At 41.7% G+C, this 20,664-nt stretch overlaps 1 protein-coding gene across 1 annotated transcript; it reads left to right on the top strand.

Annotated features, from left to right (window-relative positions):
- Nucleotides 1-4,857: 4,857 nt before the first annotated feature.
- Nucleotides 4,858-17,486, top strand: LOC110125400 (zinc finger protein 91-like). The gene is made up of 2 exons (XM_070463058.1): nt 4,858-4,982; nt 11,383-17,486. Exon 2 carries the CDS (start codon nt 11,989-11,991, stop codon nt 14,398-14,400), a length of 2,412 nt encoding a protein of 803 aa, XP_070319159.1. The 5' UTR covers nt 4,858-4,982; nt 11,383-11,988; the 3' UTR covers nt 14,401-17,486.
- Nucleotides 17,487-20,664: the final 3,178 nt, after the last annotated feature.

Genomic DNA, 20,664 nt, shown 5'->3' with positions numbered 1-20,664 from the left:
CCTGAATTTCTCCTTTGATCTCTTAACTAATGCTGTTGATTAAAGAGCCCAGGTTCTAGGTCAGTAACATACACCCAAGCGAACACACACATATGTAATGACATATTGTGCACCCATAAAAATGGCGATTTTTGTCACTTGTGTCAATTGGATGAATGTAGAAAACATTGTGCTAAGTGAATCAAGACAGACAGGGAAAGACTGATACTATATGTGCTTCCATTATGTGGAATGTGAAAAAGTGAAAACCACTAGTACCAGACAGTGGGATGGTGGTTATCTGGGGCTCGGAGGTGGGGAAGATGGGGAGATGTTGGTCAAAAGGTAGAGATTTGAGATGTAAAATGAGTACATACTGGGGAGGTATGTGCAGCATGCTGACTGTAGTTAATCCTGTGTTATGGAAATTTGACAGGAGAATAAAGTGTCGATGTTGTCACCACACACAAACCATGGGAATTTGAAGGTGATGGATGTGCTGGTTTGTGGTTAGTGATAAATATTTCACAGTGTACACATGTGTCACATGGACACAACGTGCATGGAATGTATACACAACACCTTCTTGATAGGCCGTTCTATGTCAGTAATGCTGGAAAAGAAGAAAGTGGGAGGTAGGTTGGACTTGACTCCTTGAGTGGTGTTCAACACAGGCTTCACATGAGATCATGAGGCATTTTGCCAGGGCATGTTTTGTACCCCTCCCCCATCAGACACGCTCCTCAGGATCTCGTGTGGGGCCTCGCCCCAGGAATGTGCACAGGCCGCAGATGATTCCGATCTGGATCCTGCATTGAGCACCAGGGCTCTTAGCCTCCACTTCTGAGACTGCAGATCAGACCCTGGGGGAGGGGAGGGTGCTCTGCTCTGAGTGGGGCTGGACCAGGGCCTGCTGTGTGACCTGAGGGGATCGTGGGGTGAGCGGAGGTGCCCCCTGCTGCTGTGTGCATGAGGCCTCACCAGGAGGGGAGTGTGATCCAAGGGAAAGTGTGGGAAAGTCCCGTGTTGGACTCTGTGTGGGAGTTGACTGTCCTGAGTCCCTCCTGAGACAGTGGGCACAGGGGACTGTCTGTTCCACATGGTGAGGGCTTCCCTGTGTGTGTGGTTGGGGCTCAGGAAAGGGGTGTGTTGACTCTAAGCATTAAATAACATGTTTTCCACCTTCTTGACACTCCTCTGAAGACTCGTGTTAGCTGAGGAAGAAGTCCAGAAGAGGAGGAAGGTGAAAGAAAACGTGTCAGGAATGGCTCTTTCTAAGGTAAGGTCATATTCTCAGTGGATTCTCACACTGCCTTCCTGAAATGCCCTTCTCTGGACTCGCTAATCGTGTCTGACTCTGGAGTATCCTCTCTGACTCCTATACATACGCACTTACCCGGAACCTTCCCTCAGCGTCTGTCGTCTCCACTTAGATCCCATGTCCCCATGACCCGGTGACCTGGCCCTTGTGAGGAGGCTCCCCTGGACACCGTCCTGGGCAGGGCTTCTCACCCACGGGTTGCAAATGGGGTCTCAGTGCTGTTGGGCAGCAGGGATTGCTTAGGGCCCATCTGGATGCTCTGTCTGCTCTCTGTCAACCGGGGTAAAGAAGCTGCACGTAGATGTGAGGTATTTATTAACATGCACAGTACGTGCTGGAATCTGGAAAAGAAGCCAATGAGAGGGAATCAGTCCTGACTTCTTATAGTACATTTAAAACTAAATTAGGACCTCCTTGAAAATTTTAAGTGTTTCGGAGTGAAATGGAAAGTTCAGAAACAGACCTCAGGGATAGAGAGTGTTTCATTACAGCGTCTAATTTAAACTATGAAATATAGTTTGCTGATGATTTATTCTTCCTTTTTGGCTGCACGATGCAGCTTGCAGAGTCTTAGTTCCTTGAGGAGGCATTGAACCTGAAACCCTGTGGTGGAAGTGCGAGATCTTAAACCCTGGACTGACAGGGAATTCCCCCAACTTTGCTAATCTTGATGGCAATATTTGCTCATGGAATAAAAAGATAAACTTTGGATTTTGTTAATAACTACATACCTATCATTAATGATAATATCATATTATTATATTTAAATATACTTTTCTGCTGTACTGGCTCCTCATTGCTTCAGTGGCTTTTACCTAGTTCTGGCGAGTGGGGGCCACTCTCTAGTTGTGGTGTGCGGGCTTCTCATTGTGGTGGCTTCTCTCATCTTGAAGCACAGGCTCTAGAGTGCGCTGGCTTCAGTAGTTTCACCTACTGGACTCTAGAGCTCTGGCTTAGAAATTGAGGCTCAGGGGCTTAGTTGCCCCTTGGCATGTGGGCTCTTACTGGTCCAGATAGCAAACCTGGGTCTCTTGCACTGGCCAGTGGATTCTTTACCACTGAGCCACCAGGGAAGCCCTTATATTATTTGTAAATACAGGTATTTTTATACTGATTAGAATAAATCTTCTGTATATTATTTTCTGCTTGTTTTTCATTTTTTTAAACTAGTATAAGATAATGTTGAGTATTTCCCTGGTGATACAGTGGATAACAATGTGCCTGCCAATGTACAGTGCACGGGTCCCATCCCAGGTCTAGGAAGATGCCTCAGAGCAACTAAGCCCATGCACCACAACTACTGAGTGTGAGCTCTGGAGCCTGGGAGCCATAACTACTGAAACCCACATACTCTAGACCCTGTCCTACAAAACAAGAGAAGCCACTGCAATAAGAAGCCTGTGCACTGTAGCTGCAAATACAGAAAGCCTCCTCACAGCAACAAAGGCCCAGGAAAACCAAAATAATTAACTTTTAAAAAATTAGAATGTGGACAAATTACTGAAGTACAATTGATTCATTTTTAATGTCCCAAAGATTATGAAATACATATGAATAAAAGCAAATGGGAGTATCATCCCAGAATGTGTCAAAAGGCATCTCCTTGAAGTAGGAAATGGCTACTCACTCCAATATTCTTGCCTGAAAATCCCGTGAATGAACAGAGGAGCATGGTGGGAAACCATGAGGTTGCAAAAATCTGACATGACTGAGTGACTAAGCAACAACAACCTCCACACACAGCAGAGTGAGCTCTGAAAAACAAATCTAAACCTCTGATTGACCTCCTGCAGATTCTTCAGTGACTTCCAGTTACTTTTGGAATAAAGTCCTAAATCCAAAGACCTTGTAGAAAGCAGCCTCTACCTGGCATCACCCCTCTTTGTTCCCTGTGTCCCAGTCAGACTGGCTGGTTTTCTGTTCACTAAATATCTTCCTGCCTCAGAGCCAGCACTCAAGCTGTTCTTTCTGCTTGCAGCACTCTTCCATTTCCCACTTTGCCAATCAAAGTGTTTCTTCTTCGTGGAGACCTTGTTTGATTTCTTGATGTACGTCAAGACTTTCCGATAAATCTTGTAGCATCAGGCCTGTTTCAGAGCACATATTGCAATAGTAATGTTAAAATTATGGATGTAATTGGGTGGCTGGCTGCTAGACCATAAGCTCCATTATGTTCACTACTGTATTCCCAGCTTGGGACCCAGACTTGACGCTCAGTAAATTTTGATTGAAAGATAAAAATAAACACAGTTCTTCCTTGTTTCAACCAGTTGTATGTTTACATTTGCATGCATGAGTGCATGGGTCTAATTCCATGCTTTTATTACAGAACATCATCTCATAAACATGTGTTATGCTTTGTAGCAGTTGCACTTGTATCTTAAGTGTTTTCCATTTCCTTAAGTTTTTTTCTACCTCATCACGTGAATGATGGAAATTGTAGTAAGAGTATTGACATTGTGTGGTTGGTGGGAAGAGGGGGTGACCCTGTACAGGTGACCATTTATCCTATAGTCATATCTGACTCTTTGCAACCCAGTGGGCCATAGCCCTTCAGGCTCCTCTGTTCCTGGAATTCTCCAGGCAAGAATATGGGAGTGGGTTGCCCTGCCCTCCTCCAGGGGGATCTTCCCCCCAGAGATATCAACACCATGTCCCCTGCATTGCAGGTAGATTCTTTACTGCTGAGCCTCAGGGCAACCCAGATACCTACTTATGATACTGCATATTATAGTGTTCCCTGTGCATTCAGAAGGAGGTAGATAGTAAATTAATTTGTGAATATTTTTCTGTCCATCTGTCATGTCCATCTTTCCTTGGCTGACAAAAGATCTGGGATTCTACAGCTCCATTGCACTTCAGCTTTCTTGAACTTATTTCAGGTATTCTCACGGAACTCTCTGTGGATGCACTTTTCTGCTCTGGTACTTAACTCACTGATTCCTTAGGTTCAGTTGTCAGTCCCAACAACCTTACCTCAGGTGCTGTTGCCTCATTTCTTAACTGTTTGATCTGCACGAATTCTTAGAATGAGTTTTCTCCCCAGTCAGATGGACACAGAGCTTCTCTAACATACTGTCATGTTGATGATAGGTTCATCTGTTTAAAGTCTTTAGAGTAATGCTTAGTGTGTCTGAAGTGCTGAAACACCTGTGTGATGTCATAATCATCACAGTGTGTGTTCTTTTAAAGCCGCTGTGGACTTTGTCATCTCTGAAGACAGCAGTCTCTTGCTGTAACTCATCTAGATAGTGAATGTTCCTCAGTGTGTACAGTGTAACACTTCTGCATAGACTACTCACTGTATGAGTTTTATTTGTATATTCTTCATGTGTTGTCCACACAAGTGACAAATTCATATTGATTGGAAGATGTCATAGTCTTATGAAACAACTTGGAAATTAGAGACCCACAGTTTGTTCCAAATAGCTTTTAATGGATCTATCAGAATATTACATTACCTGAATTGATCCTTACCCCTCTCACCTCTTCTCATTTCGTGTGAAAATAAGAATCCTCCTCACCACCTGTTAATGAAATGTGCTTTCATTTCAGACACAGTTGACCATCGAGGATGTGGACATTAAGTTCACTCCAGAGGAGTGGGAATGCCTCGACCCTGCTCAGAGGGCCTTGTACTGGGATGTGATGGAGGAGACCTACAGGAACCTGCTGTCTGTGGGTGAGGATCACTTCCCTGTGAAGTTGGAATCTGGTTTGGGGTATCTCTGCATTTTCCCTCTGTGTCTCTTGGGTGCCCCTGTAGTGCTTGACTAAGTTCATAGCCTTGTTGATTCAGACTTGAAAAAACTTTGTGATTGGCATCAGGAGTTTAAGCTCGTCCTTTCTTCAGGTGATCTGCGCACTGTGTGATACACAAGTTTTTCCACAGCTTGAGTATTTATAAAGCTGATTTCGAAGTTTAAAATATCCAATTCCCTGTTTTTTACACCTGTGTTCTTGGTTCACTAGTTCTTGGAAAGGAACTATGCATGCATACCTGTGTGCTCAGTTGCTACAATCGTGCCTAACTCTTTGCGACCCAGTAGCCCTCCTGGCTCCTTTGTCCATGGAATTCTCCCAGCAAGAGTATTGGAGTAGGTTCCCATGCCCTCGTGCAGGGGGATCTTCCCCCGAAGGGGTCAAACCCATGTCTCCTGGGTGGCAGGTGGATACTTTACCTTTGAGCCCTGGGGAAGCCCAGATATCTGCATATTATACTGTATATTATACTGTTTCCTGTGCATTCAGAAGGACACAGATAGTAAATTAATTTGTGAATATTTTTCTGTCTGTCCAAAATGTCCATCACTTCTTGGATGACAAAAGAGATGGGATTCTTCACCTGGCAATGCAGGAGGCACAGGGTCTAGGTCCTCTCTAAAGCAGGCCTCTGAGTTTGCTTCTAACCTGCCTGGACACTGCCCTGACTGTGAGTGCCCTGACTGCTTGATGTGAGTGCAAGGCTTGCAACACCAGAGATAAGATAAGGGACACATCTTGAGGTTGTCGAGCCCTTGGAGGTGCCCTGGCTTACTCAGCCCCAGGCTTAGCAACATTATAGGTTTTTTAGGACAAATAGCATTAACAGAAAAACAGATGTGCTATTTGCTCACAGATTGCTGATGATAACAGATAGCATCCTGGGATTTAAAGGGGAACCCCAAACTGCCTTCTTTGAAGTCTCACCCAAGACCCTAACACACTGCCTGGGACCTTTTCCCCACTTAGTCTCCAGATGGGCTGTCCTGGGACTTCGCAGCGCTGTTTGAGTTTTCAGAACCCAATTTGGTGATGTATCTTCTGCTGTTTCCACTTCTCTTTGCTTTTATTGTTAGCATATTGAAAGTGAGCTCGATAATTCTATGATAAGTATTTGTATTATTTATTTACAGAACAAGTCGCTAATTTTGTTAAGAAATCTTTGAACCTGAGACAAAAGTGACAACTTTTACAAAACTTTAATTGGCCCTGTGAGCAGTATTTGTGAGACAAAATGCCACTCTGTAAGAAGAAAGAGGTTAAGGTTGATGAAGTTTTTATTCCCTTATGTGAAGACTCGCCTTTCTACTAGTTAGCTGATACATGGGACGTCTTCACTGGATGGTGTGAGAATTGGAACCTTAAATTAAAGAGGGCTGTACCTTTAGAAGTTACTGGATGTTTGTGACTCTCACCCGTTGAGAAAGGATAAGAATCTGTCCTGCTGGATCCTGTCTGAATCCTTCTCTCTCCTGCCATGAGGTACATAAAATGAAAGGGAAACTCGCTCAGTCCTGTTGAATTCTTTGCAACCCCATGGAATATAGAGTCCATGGAATTCTGCAGGCCAGAATACTGGAGTGGTTTATCTTTTCCTTCAGGGGATCTTCCCAACCCAGGGATTGAACCTAGGTGTCCCCTTCATTGCAGGAGGATTCTTTACCAGCTGAGCCACCAGGGAAGTAACATGAGGTACATAAAGGTAAATTAAAATTGTCTGAAAAGAAGTTGCACCTGGAAACAGAATTGTGCAATTAGTGAGGATGATTGTCTATATATACAATGTCAAATTATATTTCAGCTGATTAGCTCCTCACTTTTTAAGTGGGCTGTCTGTTGAGCTGGCCCACAGCTCTAACAGTGTCTGCCACTGCCCTTTGTGTCTCCGTTATCTTTGTCCTGTTGTGGCCTTTAACCCTTCTCAACTCCTCTGTCTCCCTCTCCATCAGCTAGTCCCCTGATGGAGCTAACTTCCCCTGTCTCTCGGTGGTGGGTGGGGGGCAGCTTCCTCCACTGCTGTCCCCACTCTGGCAGATTTATTTATCCTTTCAGATTCTTCTGATCAAGTGAAGACCCCCATCTACCCAGAGTGACAATCCAAGATTTTCATCATCCATGTGCCCCTGTTATCACAGTCAATTTGAGAACTATTTGATCTGTATTTTAGATATAAAACTGTGACTATAGAAAAGGAGGATAATGTTTTTGACACAGGGATTGCTGTGATATTCTTTAGAGTCTGGAGAATACTGGTTAAAATGATTTTTTTTTTTTTTTAGAGTACAAACCATTTCTTTTTGCATATGGAATAAAAACAGCTAGCTTCTTAAAAAGCCCTGCCTACAGAAAATCTTGAAGTTAACCTTTACCAGTGATCCCAGATGACTCTAGTGGTAAAGAAGCTGCCTGCCAGTGTGAGAGATGTAGGAGTTGTGGATTCAATCCCTGGCTAGGGAAGATCCCCTGGAGGAGGCAATTGCAATCAACTCCAGTAGCATCAGAGAGACATTTTAAATCTGTCTGGATTTATGCATGTCTCAGTGTGTGTCTTTGATTTTGGATAATATTGCTGAGGTTTATTTGTAAATGAGCTCTTACTCAATTGGCTTTAAAAGAAAGTAAGCACTTAGCTTACCATCTTAGTGGTAAAGCATCCACCTGCCAGTGCAGAAGATGGGTTCAATCCCTGGTCTGGAAAGATCGCACATGCTGCAGAGCAACTAAGCCTGTGCAGCACCACCAATGAACCACCCATGCTCTAGCACTTGTGGTCCACAAGAGAAGTAACTACAATGAGAAGCTCGTGTACCACAACTCAAGAGTAGTCCCCGCTCAACACAAGGAGAGAAAGATGGATCGGCGACAATGATCTGTTGAAGCCAAAAATAACAAATAAAATTTTTTTAGAAACAGTAAGTGCATACAAATCAGGTCACATGAATTGAGAAATATTCAGTATTAAATATCTAGTATTAATGTTTGCTCATCTAATTAAGACATGTCTTCAGTCATCTACATTGTGTAATACTTCTATTGTATTACACTGAGGGATTTAGGACTATTGATGAGTATCCTGAGATGCTGTCTATAAGAAAGCAAATGTTTTTAGAAGCTATCACTGGTATTTTTGTTCACCAATCTAGAAAATGCTAATAGAAAGCACAGTTCATGGTTGCTTAAGGAAAGTAAGGTGGATGTTTTCAGTAAAAAAAGGTATGAGAAATGAAATTGAGTTTAGATGCTCATAGCAGTGAGTGGAAGTGAGCGGAAGCTGGAAGCAATGTCTTTGTTTCCCAGACCAAGAGTCCTCACCATTGGACCACAGCAGCCAACAGATAGGGTTAAGGTCCCTAATCTTGACTGCCTAGTCAAGAATGAATTCAGATGAAGAGGCACAAAATAAAGAGTAAAGGAAAAAGTTTATTGAAAGGAAACATAATGCGGAAAGGCGCATGGGCTAGCTCAGAGAGAGAGCCCCACCTTTGGGAAGTGTCAGTTCTTCAAAAAGGTACAGTTTTCCAGGTCTTCTTGTCCCTTTGGGCCAGTCACCTTCCTTTGTACCCTCTGGTTAATTTGTCTCAGCACTCTCCCCTGGGGTGCGGACGCATACCCTAGCCAAGATGAATCTCGAAGTGAAGGCTTCTGGGAGTTCCAAGACTCATTATGGCCTGGAATCATCCTCTGACTTGACCTCAACTAACCTTTCTGCACATGTGTAGTGTCTCCCTTAATAGACAGGGTTTTTTCCTTTCTTTGTCCTTGCCATGATTATTCCCTTGAGGTAAGAGACAAAGACTGGCTATTTACCCTGTTTTTGTTATAGATTCCTATAGATTCCTCAGCTGGAGGCTAGCTATCTCTTATCTCAGCAAATGCAGAGACGAGGAGACTGATTGTAGATATTCAACCTGTAGCCCATGTGAAAATTGTCTGAATCCTACATGAAAATTATATTTTATTAGGGAGAAAGATTAGGTTTGATTTACAAGTGGCTGTTTATAAATGAAAAAAGTGATTTAAGGGGGAAAAAAAGGAATGAGAGGTTTATGGAAATTGGATTCCAAGGAAAAAAGTCCCAAAGGGTAGTTTTTATATGATCTTTAGCAGTGTGTCGTTTGACTCCTGTTAATGTTGTTGCTTCACTTTGGGGAGCATGTAATGAGGTGTTTCAAAGGGATCTGTTTCCTCTTTGTCCCCCTTCTGTGCTGGAGTCCATGGGATGTCCACTTTTTGGTCCATGTAGAGCAACAGTAACACCTCCAGAGCCATAATCCTTGGAGCCAGCCTGGTTCTCTTCCTATTTGCTGCACTTAGGAGACCTCATTGGAAGAAGGGAAAAGACTGGCAGCTCTTCGATTGCATTTGGTGTCTCAGACCCTACACAGAGCTGCCTTCAACCTGTCTTCCTGTTCAGAGCCCTCAGCTATTCCTGTTGTTACTTCTTTTGCCACATCCTTCAGGGGTGTGTATAATAGGAATGTGGTTTGGATCTTCTATGATTGTAACTCAGGAAACCTGTAAGGACAGTGGACATTGAGGTCCTCTCTTGGATCCCCAGTCTTGTACGTGATGCATATATGAATCAGGCTGCATGTTCCCTCCTTGCTCATACTGTACAAAATGACCCATGCTCATCCACTGAAGCACATTTTCAGGACACGACCTGAATTGATATGTGGGGGGTGGTACCTCGGAAACCATTCATAGGTGAGATGGCTGAGTAAGGCTGTTAGTTACGCAGATCAGTTCATGTGTCTCACTTGACCTTATCTTTTTAAACTCCTAGAGTTTGTTGTAACCTTTTGTAATCTGCTCTGCCCAAGTGGGCCCTGGTGGTTAACATGTATGAATCTGTAGGTCTGGGTTTCAGTCCTGCTTGCTCATTCCTTTCATGTACCATGGGGTTGTGTACATGAACCCTGTGAATCCACTACCTTTATTTTAAAAATTGAGTTAATTCATGCTCTTAGGTGTCATAGAATTTTGACTGTTTTACTGGAAAAGTCAGAAGTTACTTTTTTTTTTTCCTGAACAATGTGGCAGAAGCGAACGTAGTTCACCATTCAGGGATGGAATCTGTAACCCTACAGTATAAGCACGTAATGCTATCCACTGGACCATCAAGAAATTTGTCTCAAAGGTTACTTTTGCATAAAATGTATATTTACTTCATGTCATGGTTATTGTGACATGTCCCTTTGTCTGCATTACATATTGTATATCGTTAGTTTATATTTCCTTCCCAAGAGTTTGTCTCTGACTCTAGTTAATAAGTTTTCGAATAATATTCCTTTTTTATAGCGGATTCTTTGCCTCTAAGCCATGAGGAAGTCCCCAAAGCTTGCTCTTTTACATGTATTTTGGAGCTCATGAACCGAGTAAGTTAAGGATTCTGTATAGATAGGCAATTGCTATATTGAATGACTGTTACTTAAGTAGAGAATTTTCATTTATTAATTCTTTGTGATTTAAAGATGATGGTCTTTATGTTTTACACAGTATAACTGACATGAACCACTTCTTGTTATAAAATGTCTGTATGTCTGTTTGCTTATAGATTTATAGGAGGTATTTAGAAAAGTGTTCTTTTTTGTAAAAATTATTTTAGGGAATTCCCTGACAGTCCAGTGGACAGCATTCAGCACTTTCACTGCAGTGATCCTGGGTTTATTCCATGGTCAAGGAAGTAAGATCTCATAAGCCCTGTGATGGGGAGTGAGGGGGTGGGTGGTGGAGCTGTTTTAACAGATTCTTTATTTTCACTATGCAGTGCTTGTTGAACTGTTGTCAACTGCCATTTATGTTTTACAATATTTGTTAGAATGCTTCCTTTGGATTATTTACCACTACAGGGTATTGCCTTTTTGATCCTTGCTGCTTAGTCCCTCTGAGTCCTGTCTGAGTCTTTGTGATCTCATGGAGTGTAACCTGCAATCTCCCCGTCCATGGATTGTTAGTGTTTTGTCTCCTCAATTATGAGACAGAAGTGTGTTTACTGCCAAGTAGAATGAGCTTTGAGGTCATGGTGGGAAAATACCTTTTCTTTTGTGACTTGACATGAGTTTGCATAAAATGAATATTTTCCTGATTGCATCTTTGAAACTTGGCTACGCTAAAATTAATTTGAATTATGTGTGATTACTTTTTTTGTTAACGAGTTCTATTTCTTTGTAAATGTTCCTTATATTTCTAAGTTCATCATCGGGAAGATTCTTAATTCTGTTCAGAATGGGTTGAGTTTTGGTATAATATGTGTTCAATATGAAAGAATTTATTTATGAATTGTAATTAATAGGATACCTATGGTTTATATCTTGTAGATGTGTCTCATATACATATGACCAAGAAATTACAAGCAAAAGGAAACAGTGGAAAAGGAGAAATTCTGCAAAGAGAGATGTTTAGAAGAACTGAAACCCATGAAACCAAAGATTTTTTCCTCAGGAAGATACAGGAAACTGTGCATGGTTTTGAGAGTCTGTGGACAGATGATGAAAGAAGTGACAATGGAATATCTATATCCCATAACAAAAATCTCACTGATGGAAAAGATCATCAGAGTAGAAATGATGCAGGAGATAAGCCTGTTGAAAGACTCGGATCAAGCTTTCATGAAGAATTGCAGATGCTTCAGTCTGAAGGGACGATTTTTGAGTGTAATCAAGTTGTGACAAATATTAACAGTAGCCCCTCAGGTTTGCCACCTCAGAGAACTCATAGTGTCCGCAAAGGCATTTGTCATAAACGTGAGAGTGCTGTTATGCATCCCTCAGAACAGGCCCCAGACCAGAAAGGACCCAAGAAAAAATCTTACAAAAGTAATGAGTGTGGCATAACCTTTCTTCAGCACTCAGAACTCACTAGACATCAAAGAATCCATACAGGAAGAAAACCATATAAATGTAACATATGTTGCAAGGCTTTTAATGATAATGTTGAGCCTTGTAGTTCATCAGAGAAATCATACTGGAGAGAAACCATATAAATGTGATGTCTGTGGCCACTGCTTTAAACAGAACACAGCGCTTCAAATTCATCTGAGAGTTCATACTGGAGAGAGACCATATAAATGTGATGTATGTGGCCACTGCTTTAAGCACAATGCACACCTTCAAAATCATGGGAGAACTCATACTGGAGAGAAACCATATACATGTGATGTGTGTGGAAAGGCCTTTACTCGAAAAGAAAGCTGTGCACTTCATCAGATCCTTCATACTGGAGAGAAACCATATAAATGTGATGTATGTGGCCATGGCTATACTCGAAAGTCACAACTTGGAATTCATCGGAGAGTTCATACTGGAGAGAAGCCATATACATGTGATGTGTGTGGAAAGGCCTTTTCTCGCAAGGAAGGATGTGCACTTCATCAGATCCTTCATACTGGAGAGAAACCATTTAAGTGTGATGTCTGTGGCCGCGGCTATATTCGAAAGTCACAACTTGAAATTCATCAGAGGGTTCACACTGGAGAGAAGCCATATAAATGTGATGTCTGTGGAAAGGCTTTTACTCGCAAAGAAAGCCATGCACTTCATCAGATCCTTCATACTGGAGAAAAACCATATAAATGTGATCTCTGTGGACAGGCCTTTACTCGCAAAGAAAGCCACACAGTTCATCAGATCCTTCATACTGGAGAGAAACCATATAAATGTGATGTATGTGGCCGTGGCTATACTCGAAGCAGACAACTTGCAATTCATTGGAGACTTCATACTGGAGAGAAACCATATAAATGTGATGTGTGTGGCCATGGCTATCCTCAAAAGTCACAACTTGTAATTCATCAGAGAATTCATACTGGAGAGACTCCTTATAAATGTGATGTATGTGGCTGTGGCTTTACTGGAAAGAGACAACTTAGAATTCATCAGAGTATTCATACTGAAGTGAAATCTTACAAATGTAACAATTGTGGCAAACGTTTTTTTGCACTGTTTTCCTTAAATAAACATCAAACAATTCAAACAGGTGAGAAAGCATGTAAATGTAATTTGTGTGGCAAAATGTTCAGTTCCAGGTGTTATTTAGCAGTTCATCAGAGAACTCATACTGGAGAAAAACCATATAAATGTGATGTGTGCGGAAAGGCCTTTACTCGCAAACAAAGCCGTTCACTTCATCAGATTCTTCATACTGGAGAGAAACCATATAAATGTGATGTGTGTGGCCATGGATATACTCGAAAGTCACGACTTGTAATTCATCACAGAGTTCATACTGGAGAGAACCCTTATAAATGTGATGTATGTGGCTGTGACTTGACTGGGAAGAGACAACTTAGAACTCATCGGAGAATTCATACTGAAGTGAAATCTTACAAATGTAACAGCTGTGGCAAAAGATTTTTTGCACTGTCATCCTTAAATAAACATCAGGCAGTTCCAACAGATGAGAAAGCATCCAAATGTAATTTGTGTGGCAAAATGTTCAGTTCTAGGTGTTACTTAGCAGTTCATCAGAGAACTCATACTGGAGAGAAACCATATAAATGTGATTTATGTGGCCATGGCTATCCTCGAAAGTCACAACTTGTAATTCATCAGAGAATACATACTGGAGAGAATCCTTATAAATGTGATGTTTGTGGCTGTGGTTTTACTGGAAAGAGACAACTTAGAACTCATCGGAGAATTCATACTGAAGTGAAATCTTACAAGTGTAACAACTGTGGCAAACGTTTTTTTGCACTGTCGTCCTTAAGTAAACATCAGGCAGTTCAAATAGATGAGAAAGCATGTAAATGTAATTTGTGTGGCAAAATGTTCAGTTCCAGGTGTTGCTTAGCAGTTCATCAGAGAATTCATATTGGAGAGAAACCATATAAATGTATTGTGTGTGGCTGTGGCTATACTCGAAAGTCACAACTTGGAATTCATCAGAAAGTTCATACCGGAGAGAAGCCATATAAATGTGATGTATGTGACTGTGAATTTACTGGAAAGAAACAACTTAGAACTCATCGGAGAATTCATACTGAGGTGAAATCTTACAAGTGTAACAGCTGTGGCAAACTTTTTTTTGCACTGTCATCATTAAATAAACATCAGGCAGTTCAATCAGATGAGACAGCATATAAATGTAATTTGTGTGGCAAAATGTTCAGTTCCAGGTGTTGTTTAGCAGTTCATCAAAGAAGTCATACTGGAGAGAAACCATATAAATGTGATGTGTGTGGAAAGGCCTTTACTCGAAAAGAAAGCCATGCACTTCATCAGATCCTTCATACTGGAGAGAAACCATATAAATGTGATGTATGTGGCCGTGGCTATACTCGAAAGTTCACAACTTGGAATTCATCAGAGAGTTCATACTGGAGAGAAACCATATAAATGTGATGTGTGTGGAAAGGCCTTTACTCGCAAAGAAAGCCATGCACTTCATCAGATCCTTCATACTGGAGAGAAACCATATAAATGTGATGTATGTGGCCGTGGTTATATTCGAAAGTCAAAGCTTGGAATTCATCAGAGAATTCATACTGGAGAGAATTCATATAAATGTGATGTATGTGGCCGTGGCTTTACCGGAAACAGACAACTTGGAATTCATCGGAGAATTCATACTGAAGTGAAACCTTTCAAATGTAACAGCTGTGACAAACGTTTTTTTACTCGGGCGTCCTTAAAAATACATGAAGTAGTTCATACAGATGAAAAAGCACGTAAATGTACTTTATGTGGCAAAGTCTTCAGTTCCAGGTGTTACCTTACAGTTCATCAGAGAACTCATACTGGAGAGAAACCATATAAATGTGATGTGTGTGGGCAGGCGTTTACTCGCAAAGAAAGCCATGCAGTTCATCAGATCCTCCATACTGGAGAGAAACCGTATAAATGTGATGTATGTGGCCGTGGCTATACTCGAAGCACACAACTCGCAGTTCATCAGAGAGTTCATACTGGAGAGAAACCATATAAATGTGATGTATGTGGCAAGGCCTTTAGAGTAAATGGCAGCCTTACATCTCATCGGAAAATTCATTGCCGAGAGAAACCATATAAATGTGATGTATGTGGCAAGGCCTTTAGTGTAAACGGAAGCCTTAGAACTCATCAGAAAATTCATACTGGAGAGAAACCATATAAATGCGATGTATGTGGCAAGGCCTTTAGAGTAAACGGGACCCTTACATCGCATCAGAAAATTCATACTGGAGAGAAACCGTATAAATGTGATGTATGTGGTAAGGCCTTTACTATAAACGGAAGCCTTACAACTCATCGGAAAATTCATACTGGAGAGAAACCATATAAATGTGATGTATGTGGCAAGGCCTTTAGTTTAAATGGAAGCCTCACATATCATCAGAAAATTCATTCCAACGAGAAACCATACAAATGTGATGTATGTGGCAAGGCCTTCAGAGTAAAAGGAAGCCTTACATCTCATCAGAAAATTCATACTGGATAGAAGGCATATAAATGTGATGCATGTGGCAAGGTCTTTAGTTTCAAATCAACCCTTGCATTTCATCAAAGAATTTATACTGCAGAGAAACGTTACAAATTAACAATGGTGACAGAGCTTTTAGTGGACAGTCATCCTTATCTCTCCATCAGGCAGTTCATACAGGAGAGAAAGCATAGAAATGTATCTTATGTGGCAAAGTCTTCAATTCCAGCTGTTACTTTGCAGTTCATTGGAGAACTCATATTTGAGAGAAACCATATAAATGTTTGTATGTGGCAAGGCCTTTAGTCAAACTGCAAACCTTGCAATTCATCAGAGAATTCATACTGGAGAGAAAGCATATGAATGGGTTGTCTGGCAAGGCCTTTAGTCATATTGGTAAGCTTGCAGTTTATCCAGAATTCATACTGGAGAGAAACCGTATAAATGTGTTGTGTGTGGCTGATGCTTTACTTGATGTGCACAACTTGGAATTCATCAGAGAATTCATACTGGAGAGAAAACATATAAATGTGATCTCAGTGTCAAGGCTTGTAATCTAAATGCAAACCTTACAGTTCATCAGAGAATTCATGTTGGAGAGAAACCTTACAATTGAAACAATGGTGACAAAGGTTTTAGTGCACAGCCAGTCTTAACTCACCATCAGGCAGTTCATACAGGAAAGAACGCATAGAAATGTGATGTATGTGGCCAATGGTTTACTTGAAATGACCATCATAAGAAGCATCAGATAATTCATAGTGGAGAAAACTGTTAAAAATGGGACAATTGTGAGAAGCATTTTAGTGCAACTGTAATGAATATGGCAAAGCCCCTAATCTGAGTTCAGGCCTTATAATTCATCAGAATTCATACTGTATAGAAAGCGTCAAGATGAATATGGCAAAGTTTGTAATTCACTTTCAGCTGTAACTGACCATTTGGCAGTTCATACAGCAGAGAAACCACATAAATGGGATTTTTACGATGAAGCCTGCAGTCACACAGAATGACTTTGCAGATCATCTGAGAGTCAGTGCAGTGAAAACTTCTAAATGTAGTGAATGAAGAAAGTATATGAAGTTTTGGGCCTTCAGAAAAGTCTGACTGGAGGAAAATTGCATGAATGTGGTAGATATGGTAAAGCTTTGAATCTATATTCAGACCTAACTGATCCTCAGGTAATTAATGTGAATTGAAATCTTACCCACATAGTGCATGTGGTAAGTCTTTTGGAAGGTGTTCATTTTTTACAAAACATGAGAAAATACCTACTGGCAAGAATCCATACATTCAGAGCAGTCAGTCCCTCCAGTGAAGGAAATCATAATGTCTGTGGCTAGGATTTCAATAACAGGCAGATCATTCCCTTCATCAGGAAAATTCATTATTCCTTCAGGTGCCATTCAGGCCTAAAGACATCAGGTGACACAAACTTGAGAGACCTTCCAAATGTTATCAATGTGGCCAGGGTTTTTGTTTACACCTTAAGCTTCTTGAGAATATTCACACTAGATAAAAACTGTATCATTGTAATAATAAATGTGTCAGTTTTTAGGCAACAATCTGAAGTCAGGCTTCAGTAAACAAGTCACTTTGGAGAGAAAGCTTACAAGTGACATGAGTATGTAAACCTTAACTCAGGATCACAACTCACCATCCATCAGATCATCCATACTAGAGAGAACCTTACCAGTGTAGAATATGTGGCAAGGCTTTTAGGTACTCCCTGTTATCTCAGTGTTCACCAAATACTTTATACTTAGAAATGCAAATATTATGGCAGTTGTGACAATTACTGCTCACTCTTTAGGAATCTAAGAACATATATGCTGGAGATAAACCACACTAATACAATGTTTGTGGAAAGCTATTGTGAAGAAACTTGAGTCAAAAGAACCAGAAAGTATGCGTGTGTATCTGTTTCATCATTGATTGCTGCCATTTCTGTTGTACCGTTGTTTTCTGCAGAATGTACCATAAGTCTTGTGCTCTAATAAAATTTGTATAATTTTTCCCATAACCCTGAATGGATGATGTTTCTTCCAACAACAGAGTTTTTGCCACCTCAGTACTTCATAACAGAAACTAGCAACACACCAAAGGCTCTCAAGGTTGAAAGAATGTAGAATTTCTTTTCATGATGAAATCAAGCAATAGATAATTTTGGGATTATATGCTAATAATTTGCACTTGAGTTATTCTTTCCACACTCTGTACATAATGGTGCAGTTATATTTCCTGAGTCCTCTTGTGCCGAAATGAAACTAATAGCATGTGCCTAATTTACATGAAGTGAAAATAGGAATAATAAATGTGCAAAAATTAGGAAATAAAAAACTTTGGAAATAAGGTTAAAAGTGATAGCTCTTTTTGAGCTGGGAGCATTCTGAAATAAATTATTTTTTATTATTCACTTGTTATTGGTCATATAGTTGTGGCTCACGGGATATCTACAAAGCATGTAGGAATTTCCCAGACCAGGGATCTGTCCCATGTCTCCTCCTTGGCAGGCGGATTCCTTACCACTGAGCACCAGGGAAGACCCGGAGATAGTTTAGAATCCACACTATATGATGGGAATTTTTTTGTTTGATAAACTAAAAATTTCATATATTCAGTCCCCAAAATGTTGGTTCTTGTTACTTTGCAGTCACTGAAAGAACAAGGTGGAACCAAACCCAAAGTTTGGTTTGAATATTGAGACAGATGAATCCATATGTTGAAGTCTTAGGAAAATGTTAACTGCTGAAGCTTTCTAGTTGAATCAAGGTACACTTCCAAGCTGTTCCGTTTAGTTGCTCAGTCGTGTCCGACTCTGCGACCCCATGGACTGCAGCATGCCAGGCTTCCCTGTCCATCACCAACTCTTGGAGCTTGCTCAAACTCATGGCCATCAAGTCGGTGGTGCCATCCAACCATCTCATCCTCTGACATCCCCTCCTCCTCCTGCCTTCAATTGTTCCCAGCATCAGAGTCTCTTCAAATGAGTCCGTTCTTCTCATCAGGTGGCCACAGTATTGGACTTTCAGAATCAGCATCAATCCTTCCAATGAATATTTAGGTCTGGTTTTCTTTAGGATGGACTCGTTGGATCTCCTTGCATTCCAAGGGACTCTCTCGAGTTTTCTTCAACACCACAGTTCAAAGCATCGTTCTTGGGCGCTCAGTGTTCTTTATAGTCCAAATCTCACATCCATAGATGACTACTGGAAAAATCATAGCTTTGACTAGGCAGATCTTTGTTGGCAAAGTAACATCTCTGCTTTTTAATAATGCTGTTTAAGTTGGTCATAACTTTTCTTCCAGGAAGCAAGCGTCTGTTAATTTCATGGCTGCAGTCACCATCTGCAGTGATTTTGGAGACGAGGAATATAAAGTTTGTCACTGTTTGCAATGTTTCCCCACCTGTTTGCGCTGAAGTGATGGGACCAGATGCCATGATCTTAGTTTTCTGAACGTTGAGTTTAAGCCAACTTTTTCACTCCTCTTTCACTTTTCATCAAAAGCCTCTTTAGTTCTTCGCTTTCTGACATAAGGCTGCTATCATCTGCATATCTGAGATTATTGATATTTCTCCTGGCATTTGGAGGAGGCAGTGGCAACGCGCTTCAGTACTCTTGCCTGGAAAATACCATGGACGGAGGAGCCTGTTAGGCTGCAGTCCATGGGGTCTCGAAGAGTTGGACACGACTGAGTGACTTCACTTTCACGCATTGGAGAAGGAATGGCTACCCATTACAGTGTTCTTGCCTGGAGAATCCCAGGGACGGGGGGGGGGGACGGACCTGGTGGGCTGCCGTCTGTGGGGTCACACAGTCGTACACGACTGAAGTGACTCACCTGCAGCAGCAGCTCCCAGCAATCTTGATTCCAGCTTGTGCTTCATCCACCCCAGGATTTCTCATGATGTACTCTGCATATAAGTTAAGTAAGCAGGGTGACAATATACAGTCTTCACATACTCCTTTCCCTATTTGAAACCAGTCTGTTGTTCCATGTCCAGTTCTAACTGTTGCTTCCTGGCCTGCATACAGATTTCTCAAGAGGCAGGTCAGGATGGTATTCCCATCTCTTTCAGAATTTTCCACAGTTTATTGTGATCCACACAATCAAAGGCTTTGGCATAGTCAATAAAGCAGAAGTAAATATTTTTCTGGAACTCTCTTGCTTTTACAATGATCCAACAGTTCAGTTCAATCGCTCAGTTGTGTCCGACTCTTTGTGACCCCATGAACCGCAGAACTCAGGGCCTCCCTTTACATCACCGACTCCCGGAGTTTACCCAAACTCATGTCTATGAGTCGGTAATGCCATCCAACCATCTCATCCTTTGTCATCCCCTTCTCCTGCCCTCAATCTTTCCCAGCATCAGGGTCTTTTCAAATGAGTCAGCTCTTAGCATCAGGTGGCCAGAGTATTGGGAGTTTCAGCTTCAACATCAGTCCTTCCAATGAACACCCAGGACTGAACTCGCAGTCCAAGGGACTGTCAAGATTCTCTATCACCACAATCTAAAAGCAATTCTTTGGTCAACTTTGTTTATGGACCGACTCTCACATCTCTACCTGCTACTGGAAAAACAATAGCTTTGACATTAGGGACCTTCGTTTGCAAAGTGATGCCTTTGCTTTAAAATACACTGCCTACTTTTATGATAACCTTTCCTCTCAAGGAGCAGGCCGTCTCTTCATTTCCTGACTGCAGCCACCTTCAGCAGTGAGGCCCCGGCCACTTCACCCTCCCATTGTCCCTATGCAGGCCTGACTTCTCTCAGTCACTCGCCCCTGACCGCTGGGCTCCGCTCGGCCCCGCCTCCAAGAAGCTCCGTCTTTTCACTGCGCGTGCACACAGCGTCACACACCCGGAAGCACAGAGCGGCGAGCGGAGGTCTCAACGCAAAGTGAATTTCTTTCTTGTCAAATTTTCTTCTGATAATTAGCTTTCCTCTGTAATGTGAGTTGAGGGTCGCTATTGAATCTAGATTCCCGCGGCCGTTCCACCACCCCCAGCAAATTCAGATGTTCCTGTGTGGCGAAGAGGCGCCTCCATTTTGCTTTAAAGTCGCTCTGAAGCGGATGCTTGCGTTTGGTCCCTGAGACGCTTCGTTTCGCACCTCTTTGCTGCTGAAAACCAATTTCTGAGTTCACTGACCCCTCTGCCCTTCCTGCACCACGTGAAATTCTCTTGGGCGATGTGGG

The sequence above is a fragment of the Odocoileus virginianus genome, unplaced genomic scaffold (assembly GCF_023699985.2).
Source record: "Odocoileus virginianus isolate 20LAN1187 ecotype Illinois unplaced genomic scaffold, Ovbor_1.2 Unplaced_Scaffold_24, whole genome shotgun sequence".
Lineage (NCBI taxonomy): Eukaryota > Metazoa > Chordata > Mammalia > Artiodactyla > Cervidae > Odocoileus > Odocoileus virginianus.
This window is presented reverse-complemented; position numbering and strand designations above follow the sequence as displayed.